The sequence below is a fragment of the Nelumbo lutea genome, chromosome 7, assembly GCF_056320005.1.
Source record: "Nelumbo lutea isolate HS-2025 chromosome 7, American lotus-T2T, whole genome shotgun sequence".
Taxonomy (NCBI): domain Eukaryota; kingdom Viridiplantae; phylum Streptophyta; class Magnoliopsida; order Proteales; family Nelumbonaceae; genus Nelumbo; species Nelumbo lutea.
Window position 1 is genome coordinate 61,970,689 of NC_142690.1, and position 14,127 is coordinate 61,984,815.

The 14,127-nt window shown below is 38.3% G+C and overlaps 1 protein-coding gene across 1 annotated transcript in view; it reads left to right on the top strand.

The window, feature by feature from the left end:
* Nucleotides 1-1,909: 1,909 nt before the first annotated feature.
* ABCD2 (ABC transporter family protein) overlaps nt 1,910-14,127 on the top strand; it is an 83,576-nt gene continuing 71,358 nt past the window's right edge. The window contains exons 1-5 of the mRNA XM_088956383.1: nt 1,910-2,278; nt 2,957-3,152; nt 3,303-3,370; nt 13,474-13,800; nt 13,903-14,067. Coding sequence (XP_088812509.1) covers nt 2,042-2,278; nt 2,957-3,152; nt 3,303-3,370; nt 13,474-13,800; nt 13,903-14,067 — 993 coding nt within the window. The 5' untranslated portion in view covers nt 1,910-2,041. The remainder of the gene's footprint in view (nt 2,279-2,956; nt 3,153-3,302; nt 3,371-13,473; nt 13,801-13,902; nt 14,068-14,127) is intronic.

Here is a 14,127-nt window from a genome sequence, read left to right on the forward strand (position 1 = left end):
CTAAATTCTTGTGTTTTAGATAATGTAATGGGGTATTCGGTTAAGGGATAAGTTAAAGACTCTTTTAAATTTTTATTAACATATAAAAAACCAATTACCGGTTACTTAAATAAAACCGATAACTTCTGTATACGTGGCAGCAGTACAAGTTTTAGATATGATATGCTTTTCCATATCATAGTCGGACCCTTAATTCTTTTACCCTAAATACAACGAGTTGCATCGATCAAACTACTCTGACAGTTCTTTATTAGACGTACTCTTATTTGAGATGGGATTTGGTCCTCACACCCTTCTCATAAGTCATATCCTTTTGCAGTAGTGTGAAGTAAACTGTAAATCTGAATTGCAGAGATGCAAAAGGGTTTTAGGAGACGAAAGGGAGTCCAGATCTGCTCTTAACAGATTGCTCCTCACAATGCATTTAACCGACCCATCAAGAACTTCTCCTATAATTTCTGTTGTTATTCATGGGGTTCCCATTACACGGTGGGATGGGCTGTGAGGTTGGTTGGAGTGTACTCTCTAAGGAGCAAATCTCAATTCAATGAAAGAAAGGGACTCGGATATGCTACCCACTACTTGTTTCCACAATTCAACCCACAGAACATAAAAGTTGTGCATTGGCAATATATCACTTTTCATTCATAGGGAGATGTTCCCAATACACGACGGCAGTGCTCGTGGGTATAGATGTGGGTACAAGTATTGGGCATCAGATCCAGAGGGGAAAGAAAGTTTAGATCTGGTCCCAATATATGGGATCTGCTCCCAACCCCATCCCAATAATCTGTCTGCACATCTCATTGTGAGACAGTGACCCATCATCATGAGAATTAGGATTTACTTCTCACAGAGTGCACCTCACAGCCACATCCCACCTGGTATTTGAAACATCTCTCAATGAATAATAAATACAAATATGGAAGATATTTCTAGGGGTGTTCACGGGTCGGGGTGGATCAGTTTATTGGGGTTTTCTCAACCGACCCGACTTGGTCGGGTTACCTGAGGTGGAAACTGAAACCGACCCACTGATAGGCCAAACCGACCTAGTCGGTTTGAATCGGGTTGGGTCGATTTCGGCTTTGCTCCTGTACAAAAAGACACTTAATTGAATTCTAATTGTAATTGCCTAATGAGTTGCCTATTTGGTGTAAAAGATTATAGAAAGTTAGAAACTATGATAGATTGCCTATTCTAATTGTAATTGCCTAATTGGCCTTCTAGTTCTAGTAGAAGACTAGTTATAGTTAAGTAGGAAACCACTCAAACTAGGAACTACCAAACTAGTAGAAGACTAGTTCAGTTTGGGTCGGGTTGGTTTCGATTTTCACACAAGAAAACCGAAACCGATTCGATATATCAGTTTATATATTTTTCCAACCCGAAACTGACCGGTACTGATGAAAACCCAGCTGACTTGGGTTGGGTCGGTCCGGATTGGTCGGTTTGGTCAGATTGGACATTTTTCTGAACAGCCCTAGATATTTATGATGTGTGTCTAAGACAAGATGTGAGTTCAGTGTGAGGCGCGCTTCGTGAGGAATAGATTTGGACTCTCGTCACGACTCACGACCCCGCATCGTGTATGTGCTGTGCGGAGATGGATGATGTTGGAGCGCATTAAGAGATCCGAGCCCAGTTGCCGGACGTCCGGATCTGGTCCTACGGCTGCGATGGCTGTTGGGATCGTGTGCCGGTAATTTGGTATCAGTCAGATCCAAACTGGCGTGTCTAATTTTTAAATTTTAAGAAAAACAAGAAAATTGAAAATATAGATTAGATCTCTACTCACTTCGGATAGACCATCTGCGGTAGAAAACTTTCCAGGGAGTTTGCTCTGCGCGCCACGGCACTAACAAAGATCGAAAGAACTACTACATAATTAAACAGATTACGAAATTGTATAAACTAGAACAGCGCGCGCTTTTCAGGGACAGTACAATCTCTCTCTCTCAAACTAACTCTCGCGTATCACGCTTTGGCGCTCTCCCGAAGAAGGGAAAAGTTGAGTACGAATTATTTATTATAATAAAAAATGATTTTAACAACACCTCTCTATGCCTCCAACAATGTTCAAATGGTCTTCACTCCCATTGTTTCTCATCCTCCAATCTCTACCTCTGCACTAAAACCTCTTTTATTTCCACTTTCGTTTCACGCTATGGCTACCAAAACAAGGAAGAGAACTGGATCGCATTCCTTTCGGAAATTAAGTATAGTAGCTTCCGCAACTTCAAATGAATCTCCATTTTCTGCATCTGAACAGGATAAGGTATATTATTTATCATCAGCAACTTATTCTTTTTAATAGTCCCTGTATCTCTCTTAGATAAGCTGTTTCATTTATTTTGTAGGATAATGATAATCCATAAGGTTTTACAGTGAAATTTCATGTTTTAGGAATTCCTCGATCAAATTGGAAAATGCTCGTTATTTCTCGTTTTGGTCTCTTATCATTTATTTAAATTTTGTGATGTCTTGGATCTTTTCTCTTAGTAATTCAAAGCTCTTCTCCCTCTCTCTCTCTCTCACACACACACAGAGCTGGTTTTACTTGTTGTTTTCTTGGGGATGGAATTCCTACTGTTTTATTCGTTGTTGGGGTTTCTTATGTTGTTTTGCTAAAATTTGGGACTATCTGATTAATCTGATTTATGTACCTAGTAAAAGATGCCTATTATTGCTCTTCTATTCTATAGACATTTGACAGATCTATAATCTTTTGTATTGTTTTAAAAGTCTTTCTGAATCACCCTTTCAGCTAGTGCTGCATGCTTGCATTATTGGTTCTTTTGGAATTTTCTTCTATTTTTATTTGGCTATCCCTTATGGATCTATACTTGATTAAATTGAAAATTTCCTGTTATTGCTCTTTGGTTCTCTTGACTGAGCTAAGCTCTCTTGAATTTTCACCTTTGTTTTTTTTGTTTTGGATTTTCTGCTGCACTAGGATTCACAAAGAAAGGGACCTGATCTTCCAACACTGTGGAGAAGATTTTGGAAAGTTGCAGCTCCATATTGGTCATCAGATGATAAAGTCCAAGCTAGGCTACAATTGGCTGCTGTTTTTGCTCTCACCCTGGGTACTACAGGAATTAGTGTTGGATTTAGTTTTCTTGGTCGGGATTTCTACAATGCACTTGCAAGTAAGTCTTAATAGTTTATATCTTCTCTTTGTTAGCCTTTTTTATCCAGTATTATCACAATCCACACATAAAAGCTTTATGATAGAAACATTTAGAAGGTTAAGTGTGTTTTCATCAATTAAATTATATTCTGTTTTTCAATCTTGCAAGACAAAGATCAAGAACAATTTACAAAACAACTATTGTACTACCTTGGCGGTTTTGCTGGAGGAATTCCGGTGAGCATATTGCTGCACTTTAGTAGGTATTGCCCTACAATCCATATTGAAGCATTTCCAAATTGACTCCACATATGAGAAGATATTAGTTTTTTTAAATAATTTACTTGTCTCTCTAGAACTAAAGGAAAATAAATTGTTTGCTAGTTTAATTTCAGAGAAGAGAGAAAATTTTAGAAGAGAAGCGAAAACTGAATGTACATTCCTGTCTGCCCATAATAAGAAAAAAATAATATAAAACAAGTAAAAGCTATAACAGCAGCTATAGGCTGTCACTAGGTCAGGCAGACCCAATAGACCAGAACCAAACTTATAGTGTCTGCATTATGCATCCCAAGTATAATTGGGTTGGGATCGGTTTTGGTTGTTCCAAACCAAGTAAGACACAAATAAACTATATATATAATTGCGTATATAATCATACACATACATATTGGCATATTGCAAAGGTATCCCCAGTCTAATACTTTTTTTTTTTTCTATTTTACAATAAAAGATACCTATGTTTCTCATGATATACTTGTAATGTTATTATATTGTGATGTCCAAATATGTGGATTTAACAAATAAGTAGGTTTATTGTCAAATTACAGGTTAAAAGTATAGCTGTCAATTACAATTGAGTCTTATCTGGTCAGACCTGATAGTTCTGATTATAGATCCTATAGGGTCTGGTTTGGAACTGGTTTTGCACATCCACTTATTGGTTGGGTCTGGGTCTAACTGGATTTGGACACAAAATGACCCATTGACATCATTAATCAACTATAAAACAACAATAAAAGTAATAAAATAAATCTGAAACAGGTGGCTGTCACCAGGGTTGGGGGGTTATGGGCTACCACCTGTTGCATAGCTCCACAAAGCCAAAAACAAGAAAAAAAAAGGAAAATGAGAAAAGGAAAGACTATCAACCTTTATGTGTTTGAACCTAGCACGTCGAACCAGGTTGTAAGCAATATTAATGGTGGCATGATTATCACAGTACAACATTAGTGGCTTCTGGAATTCAACTCCCATCTCTCCAAGTAGAGACCAAATCCACAAGATTTTTGACACACCATGTGCCAAGACCTTGTACTTTGCTTCAGCATTGGAGCACGCAACAACTAAATTTTTTCCTTTTCCAAGAGATCAAATTTCTATCAACAAAAGTGCAATACTCAAATGTAGAACACCTATCGTTAAGTGAACAAGCTCCATTTGCATAAGGCCTCCACTTTCATGTCACCATGATTAGCAAAGAAGATACTTTTGCCTGGATGTTTTTTGAAATAGGCCCAAATCCTCTCTGTTGCAGCTGGTTGAGAATTTCTAGGAGCATCTATGGCTAACTACACTCACTGCATTTGGTATATTTGTCCTTGTCCTAGTCATGTCATGTATAGATACCAACTTGCTTATTACTAGTCACTACTATTATTCAGTCTGATGATTCCTTATTTGGTATATTTGGGACACAAAATTAACAAAGTACCTTATTCAGTCTGATGATTCCTTATTACTAGTCACTACTATCATCATCAACATGAATAGTAAGTGTAATCAACGGAATACTTTGCCACTTAATGGATAAGGTGTGATTAGACTGAGATTGAGAATGCCTATCATATACCTTTTCATGTAGATCACCATATTATGGTCAAATCAAATGGGAACAAAGGCCAAGAATAAGATGCATCCCTTGGAGAGGTGCAAACTACGACTTCTCCTAACAATGTACACTGTAAATAAGTATCAAATTACACCTGAGCCAAAACAACTGTTCCCTATTTGCCTCTTGCTTGGCTAGACAATCAGCCAGTGCATTTGCTGATCTCCCCACCCATTGTATTCTTATAGACATATTATGTGTTAGACTGTTAGCCACTTAAATTTCTTGACTTCATTTTTGTAAGACCACACATAAGTCTCTGGGTCCTTCAACCAGCCCACTACCACCTTGGAATCCCCTTCAATCAAAAGCTGCTCCAGACCTAGTTGATTTGCAAACTGCACTCCTTGTAGGGCAGCTAATAATTCTGCCCTAACAGAGTCCCCAATTCCCAAGGGACCTGAGTAGAAAAGTGCAATCTCTCCAAACTTATTTCCCATCAAAGTTCAGCTTCAAAGAGCCTTCAGGAGGGGGTGCCCAGTTTGCTACCACCCTATTCTTTATGGAAGAACACCTTGCTACTGTTGGTCAATTCCTCCAAATATCATTAAAGGAGAATTGGTGAAATAGATCCATAGTCTTTTTTTTTTTATTGGTAACTGAAAATTCATTAAGATTAGAAAGGAATTACAAGAGTACAATAAAACAAAGTTAGAGAGAGATATACCCTCTTCTCTCTCCCTAACCCAACATAACTTCTTTTTACAATTGAGCCCATGAGAACTGTCTGACACCATCTTATTTCCTCCTTATGAAGTAGATCTTCTAGTTGTTTCCTCAGTGACCACCTAATTTCCCTATCTCCTTCCTCAAAAGTACTCGTCTCCTCTCTTTTATCTAATTCCTCATTTTGATTAACCAATGTTTGCTTACTCTCTTCAATCCTTCCAAATTCAAAAATATTTCATTCCTTAATCTTGGATTTTAAATCTTGCAGCTCCCTATGAAATCTCACCCTTTCTAGTCAACTCTTAGGATGTTTTCCTCCCACCACTCTCTAATCTTTTGTATAAAGCCAGGTGACACATCCACATGTTCTCAAAGCAAAAGGGAGCTGGTCCTCTACCATCAAACTCCTCCTTAGGAATGGAGATAGGCCAATGACTCGAAATTAGTTTGGGCAAAGCTCTAGACACTAGACCACCCCAGTGCTCCTCCCAGTCCAATGAGAAGAGAAATCAATCCAGTTTGGAGCAAATTGTGATAGCTTGGAGGCTGGACAAGGTAAAATTACTATGTAAGAGGGGCGATTCTTTAAGCTTAAAGCACTTATGAATTGATTAAACCTTCTCATTCTTGTGGTGATGCTTTGTCTCCTATTATTTGCTTCTTTAGTAAATCTTATCACATGAAAATCTCCACCAATACACCAGGGTCTCTCCTACAACCCTTTTATATCTCCCAATTCGTCCCACATTTCATTCCTCTCCTTATATCCATTTGGACCATACATATTTGTTAATACCAGTTCAAAACCATCCTCCACTTGGTGAAACTTTATACATACTGTAAATTTAGCCACAAGTTCTTCAGTTCCAATCATCTTCTCCTATTTCCATAAAGTTACCATGCCTCTAGAAGACCTCCTCCCTTAGTGCTCCATACACTTTTTGCCCATCTACTATCAAACTCTACCAATTTGGTTTTTTGAAGGACAACAATACCGGGATTCTCTTTTCTTACCACTTCCTTAATAATTGCTCTCTTCCTAGCACTACCTAGGCTATGAACATTCTAGCTTGAATCTTCATATCTTTTAACTCCCCTCCTAATGTTCTTTTTCCTACTTTCTCTCTTTTTTCCTTTCTCTTCTCACACTAAACTCCTTGTCCCTTTCAATGTCCAACTTCAAATTTTCAACTTCACTCAAGTTTCTTTTCCTCATCTTTCCTTCACCCTTGTTTTTTCCTTAAATATGTTTTCAAACCAATTGGGTCTTTAACGCTACAACCATGTTTTCTGGCAAAATCCACCAAGTCCTCATTCTTGCTATCTTTCTTCTTCACCGAACCTTCTCTACATACTTTTTTATCTTTCCCACTCCCCTCTACCCTCACATCTACATTGCCATCCTCAATTTTATTTCTGTCACCTTCTCCCTCAACTTCTATTTTCTTTAACTCCTCAAATAAAGCCTCTATCATTTCCTAAATTCTTCTACCTTCTTCCACATTCACAACCTATTTTCCCCAAATCCTTCCTTATCAACAAGCTTCTCATTTATACTTTGATCTGCATTACCTTGGACTCGCAAATCGGAAGGCTGTAGAATACTTGGAGGATAACTAACAGGTATAGAACAATCATTAATATCCAAAACTGAAATGACAAATGTACTTGAGCAAGAAGTCTTAGAGGGAGACTGAAGAGAAGGAACCGTGGTAGATTTTGTTGGAAAGCACCTTCCGTCTGTGACACTACCCGTTGTTCACCCTCAAGAATCTGTCACTTATCAATTATCCTAGTTCCCCACCTGACATCTCTCTGTTAGGCCTTTGAATACCGTCGCCAATTCCCTGCCTGGAACTTTTAATTTGGTTTGGAATTTCTCTATTTAGGCTTTAAAGGTTTTCACCAATATCCCTGTGCAACTCTAGTTTATCTTCCACCCTCTTTGATAGATCCAAAGTAAGGTTGGAGTATTTTTGATTTCTTCTTTGAAATGCATAGCTGTACCATACACCTCTTGTCTATCTTCTCCATCTTCACCACCTTCCCCCAAACTATTGATCAATGAGCTAGTCTCAGAGTCCGAGCTCTCATCATTTTTGAAGCATAGTTTACCCAATCTCCATCTGCATCCTTAACATCTTCTTTTCAATCTCTTGTGTATCTTGGGTTTGGTTGGTCCAAAATGATTCAACTTGCATGAGATTCTTGTGAAAAAGCCCTTGGTCTCCATTACAGAATCTCCTTCGATGATCTATTTTGTGTTGAGAAGCCATTTGGGAAGATAGAAATTCAAGAATCTTTACAAGAAGGGAGAGAACCAAGGAAGCTATTCAAGAGGTGATTTTTATTATAGTTGTAAATTGGCTTAAATCTATGGAGTTATTCAACAATGTGTTGATGGATGATTTGCCAAGAAAGTGGAAAGAAGTTGCTTATTCAGTTCCATGTTAAGAGGTGTCAGTTCCGGTATGGACCCCCCTCCTAGCGTCTTCTTCAAGATGAATTTTGATGGAAGCAGTGTTGGTAACCTAGGGCCTTTGGGTATTAGGGTTGTTTTAAGGAATGAGGAAGGGAAAATAATTGCCTTGTTCTCAAGTCCAATTAGAGCAGGTGACTCCCTTAGAGCTGAGATCTTGGCGCATTGGAAGGCGTACAGAGAGCTAAGGAGTTAAATATAAGGAAGCTGGTTATAGAAGGAAACTCCAAATTGGTGGTGGGCTAGTTGAAAGAAGACAAAAATGGTCTGCGGACTTGCAACAATGAAAAGAAAAAACTTAAGTAGCTGACAAAGGACATGGAAGTGAAAGTGACTTGGGTTAAGAGATGTTCCGACTCTTTTGCTGATGGCTTAGCTAAACAAGCTGTGAATAGGGGTGCTTTGTTTTGGGCTCAATTGTAAAACTTTTTCTGTTTTGTTTGTTTGCTGTTGGGGGAGATAACAGAGTTTATCTCTTCCCATTGTATCCTTAATTTTCATTAATGAAATCTTTTGTTATTGATAGAAAAAAAGATAAACTTAACTTATCATCCCTAGTCGGCCCTCTACATAGACATGGACCTTGACTCATATGGGTCAATAATAACTCATGTGAGACCTTTTTGATTGCCCCACTGGCCCATAACAAAAGACTTGCTATCCAAATTTCTTTTTCCATTTTCAAAAAATTTAAATTCATTTCCTTTTTGGTTAAAAACTTTGCTCGACCATTTGGAACTGACAATTGAGCTTCAACCTTCATCCAACACTTGCCCCTCAATTCTCTCTATTGCCCTTTTCCTTTCTCCTCCATGTGTCGCCCACTCCATCAATGAGCTTTCATCTTCAACCTTCGACCAAGATTCCCGTAGACGTTTCATATTCTGAAACCATCCAGACTTTCAGTCACAAACCATCAATGAACATGTCCAAATCCTTGGGGATTTTGCCTAGTTTTAGCCCCTTCACTACCATTCTTACCACCTGCAAATCATTAAGGCTACATTTCACAAGAGTTCCTCCTAGCAACTTCACAATTTTCTATGGACTATTCGTTCTAGAGATTTATAGGGAGGCTAAATAACTTTACTGTAAAACTCCCATGGGGTATATCAAGTTGGTTACATGATGCATGTCAGTTTTCAAGCATCACCAAACCCTCTAGGGTTTACACTGTCTCAACATCGGAAATGATCATCCCCTCTTTTCCAAGATCTAAGATTGCTTTTTGATTGCCAAAGGGCATAGCTGAAGTAGGGGACTTGAAGCCAAACTTCTTCAATATGCATTTCGTATCTTCCCCCAATCTTTAACATCTCTTGGTGTTGTAAGAACTACCCATTGTTTCCAACACTCTTTTCCTTCATTGATTATCAATTTTTTGTTAATGTTTGACCCAACCAAAATTGGATGAGGGCTCCTTTTCTCACCCCTCCTTCCTCCATCTCCTCCCCCTTCGACTATGAAGCTGTGGGTAGAGTTTTACTTGCACCCCTTGCTCTAACTGTTACCTTCTCACCATCTCCTCTTCTTCCTTCTATACTTCATCCTTTCTCAGTTGAAACTCCTAGATTTTATTAGCAAACGCTTGCCAACCTTTTCTCTCCCTTCTGGATAGCAAGCCAATTGCCTCCTATAGTCATCAAAATGTTTTGTTACAGCAACAAACTGCCTTTTCAAGTTCTTCCTCATTTCTATTCCATACCTCTTCCCCATTACATCCAAATAGCTCTTCCACCCCTGTTTTTTGATAGAGTAAACTACTCCTTCCAGGAAACCTTTCAGCCAACAGACAACTTCTCTCACTAGGAATATCGTAGCGCTCTTTTCTTCCTAAACTTCCCAAGGCTGCAGCTCCTCTACTTCTTCCTTCCTCAAACATTTTTTTGTGTGTTTTTATAACTTTGATCTTCAGTTCTCTTCTCCATCTTACTGCCTCCTGGAACTCTCTGCTGCCCATCAATGCCCCGTTCCAGAAGCGATCTAAGCCATAGTAACTCGGACACTCCACGGGCCATTGCCCTATACTCTGCCTCAAAAGAAGATCTAGCCACCACAGATTGCTTTTTACTCCATGAAAGAATGTTCCTTGCCACCATAGCACAATAACCTAAGGTGGATCTCTTTTGATCAATACAACCGTCCCAGTCTGCATCTATATACACTTCCTTCATATGTCCATGCTTGGTGTAGTCCAGCAAAGAAGAAAGAAAGTAGAAAAAGGGAGAAGAAAGGAGAGGAGAAGAGAAGAGAGAAGAAAACAGTTCCTTTCAACTAAGTTGCTGGCGGCACCTAAGTTGGTATTTATACATAGGGTGGCAACTTGCAATAATAGAAAGGAAATATACCAAAAATACTCATACGATAAGCATATATACTTCTTCTTCAGAAAAGAATTTTTAATGTCTAGTTGATGAAGCTCCCAGTCAAAGTTAACAGCCAAGGATAACATGATCCGAATGGTGTTCATTTTAGCAACAAGGGCAAAGGTTTTTGCATAGTCGGCCTCATAACCTATGTGTGCCCTTTTGCAACTAAACTGGCCTTATACCTCTCAATTGTTCTATTTGCCTTGCGTTTCACTATGAACACCCACTTGCACCCTAGTGACTCTTTGCCTTCAGGAAGATCCACTAACTCCCAAACGTTTTTTTTTGTAGAGAACACATTTCTTCCTTCATTGCATCTGTCCATTTAGGGATATACAAAGCTTTCGCAACATTTTTGGGAATGGAGACACAATCAATGGCAGGGGAACAAAGGAAACACTAAGGTCATTTGTAGAATTATCAATAGCAACACCCTTCCTATGAGCAATGGGCAATAGGGTGTTAGATCATGTTCCCCTTGATCTTTTTTTGAGATGTTTTCATAACACAAGAAATGGGCAATAGGGTGCTTAGTAGTACATGATTTAACACCCTTCCTATGAGCAATGGAAGCACTAAGGTCATTAATAGAATTATCAACAACAACAAGCTTAGTAACACCAAGGGGAACAAGGGTACTTGAATCCGCCACCAAGGAGTCAAATGATGTTGGATGCACAGTTTTTAGCTGCTCTACACCCTTTGAACTCAGCTGTTCCTTACGATGCCTTAGAAAAACATGAAATGGAGTAGAGTTAGGAATAAAAGGAAGTGGAACTTGAGGAACTTGCCTCTCCTCCTCCAACTTCTCCCCCTAGGCTGGGAAGAAAGGATCAAACTCAAAAAAGGACATCTATTGATACAAAGTACTTGTGAGAGGTAGGGTTAAAGCATTTGTAGCCCTTATGGGAGGATGGTTAACCCAAAAAAATACATGGGATAGACTTGGGGTCGAACTTACCCCAATTTGGGGACAAACCTTGAACAAAGCATTTACAACCAAGCACACACAAAGGAATAGAAAACAAAGGGGATTGAAGAAATATGAGCTGATGTGGGGCCTTGTATTATAAGAGACGAGATGGCATGCAATTGATGACATAAGCCGCAACTATCACATCATCAACCCAGAACCGCTTGGGAACATTCATGTGTAATATCATGCTACAGGCAAATTCAAGAAGATGACGATTCTTACTTTCTGCAACACCATTCTGTTCTGATGTCTCCAAGTGCAGATCGAAGAAAAGAAGTAAATCTGGTGGCACAGACTTCCAGATTTCAGTGCTGTCAAGGTTTGATCAAAACAAGCTTGGGAGAGAATTTCCAGGGCACTAAAGGGTTCCCAAGTATTGTTAGGAAGACCCCTATATGCCAAAAGATTCGAAGGACAGAAAAATAAACTCAGTAGATCAGATCGTGACCTGCTCTGATACCATGTCAGAGTCTGATCTAAGTCTGTAAACCCTGGAAAAAGGAGAGACAGCAGCAGATTTGTGGGTTGTCCAATGGAGAGATCGACACCCTAAGAAAGATATTTATATTAAACTGTAAAACGACCAAATTTTCCTTAGTGTACAAGATAAAATAAAATACAGCAAGAGGTAAAATTAAAAAAATAGCCTCCTTGGCTAACTCTCTTTATTTCTACAAAATAAACTTCTTTTATTACTAAAAAAATAGTCTTTACACTGAAGACTCTGGTGAGGCACTAGTTGAAATAAACTGGAAACAGACATCTCAAAGACTTAAAAGATACATAGCCTAGGTGACAATGTCATAGCCTTGTTTAACTCAATTTGACACTTGGCAGCCTAGGACCAGGGCTGACATGCCATATCTTAATTTGAATCTTGATCCAGAAGATAGACTCCATTTTCTCCAATCATCCTTCCTGTTCTCAGGTCTTGGAAAAAACTAGTCTTTGGTAAGAAGTTAACACAAAAATTCAATCTTTTAGTTAGAGAACTGACAGATAAGAGATTTGTGTGAAGCTGGGGCACATAAAAAACAGAATCAAGAGATAGTTTATTAGTTCCACACTATATATTGAATTATGGGATCCATCAGCCATAGTAATTCCATCTCTACCAGAACATGCTCCATAGGAAATAAGCTGGACGGACATTCTATCGGTTGTATGATCAGATTCTCTTGAATAGATAATCGAAGGAGTAAGAACAGAGGCATGGAAAGCACGTGTATTGATTGATTTTGCATAGGCAATGGAAGGAACAATAGGACCAGTAGAGCTAGGTCTTCTACTTCAACCCATGTACTTTTTGGTCTGCCCCTAGCCCTTCTAACCCCTTCAACTTGCAACACATCTCTTCTTTTTATGGGTGCTGTTGATGGTCTTCTGTACATGTGTCCAAGTCATCTTGGACATATTCTATCACACTCCTAGGTTCCTTCAAATGACTTCATTTCTGATCCTATCATTTGTAGTTTTTCCACTCATCCATCTCAGCATACACATTCTGTCATACTTATTTTTTGGACATGTTTCTTGTACTGCCCAATACTCTGCTCTACCACATTACTGGTCTTACAACCATTTTATAGATTTTTCCTTTTAATCTAAGCAGTGAACCTGGGAAAGGTTATAAATCATAATCATCAACATCAACAACAGCAACAACATCCAATTTAATCCCATATTTGGATGCCATAATTATTAATTTATTATCCAACAAAAATTTTATAGCTTTGTTGAAGTCTTTAAATGGAGTCCATCTTCAAAATATTGTGAAATGCTCAGTAAGTTTGGTTGTTAATAACTTATTCTATGCTATATCACATCTGTTAACAATTGTTCCACTTCTATTTGATTTCTGTAAGAATTTTAAAAGATCGCACTGTTCCTAATAGTTTCTTTATTCTGATATACCTTTTTTATACTTCTTTTACTAATTATTTCTTTGTTTTTCAGTTCTTTGTATTGAGAGATTATGCAAGAGAAACACTTGCTTTGAGATGGAGGTCATGGATGACAAGCTATTACATGGAAAGATATCTTAAAAATAGGACATTTTACAAAATCCAATCTCAGTCAATAATTGACAATCCAGACCAGCGGATAGTTGATGACTTAAGTTCCTTTACTGGAACAGCACTTTCATTTTCTTTGACACTCTTCAATGCTGCTGTAGACTTGATATCATTTAGTAACATCTTATATGGTATCTACCCACCATTGTTTGCTGTTCTTCTTGTATACTCCCTTGGTGGAACAGCTATAAGTGTATTTCTTGGAAGGGTAAATTTCCTTCTCATTATTACAATCTCCAAGATCTTTTCCCATAATATGTTGTCTTTATCTTCTCAAATTAATATAAAATGTTTTCTTTGTGAATTTCAGGGTCTAGTTAACTTAAATTTTCTGCAAGAGAAAAAAGAAGCAGATTTTCGTTATGGACTTGTACGGGTTCGAGAGAATGCTGAATCAATTGCTTTTTATGGTGGAGAGGGAAATGAAATGCAACTTCTGTTGCAGCGCTTCAAAAGTGCTTTTGAGAACTTAACTGTATGAATAACTTCCCTTTTTGTTCTTATTGATCCCATATAATTGCCCAATACGTTCTAT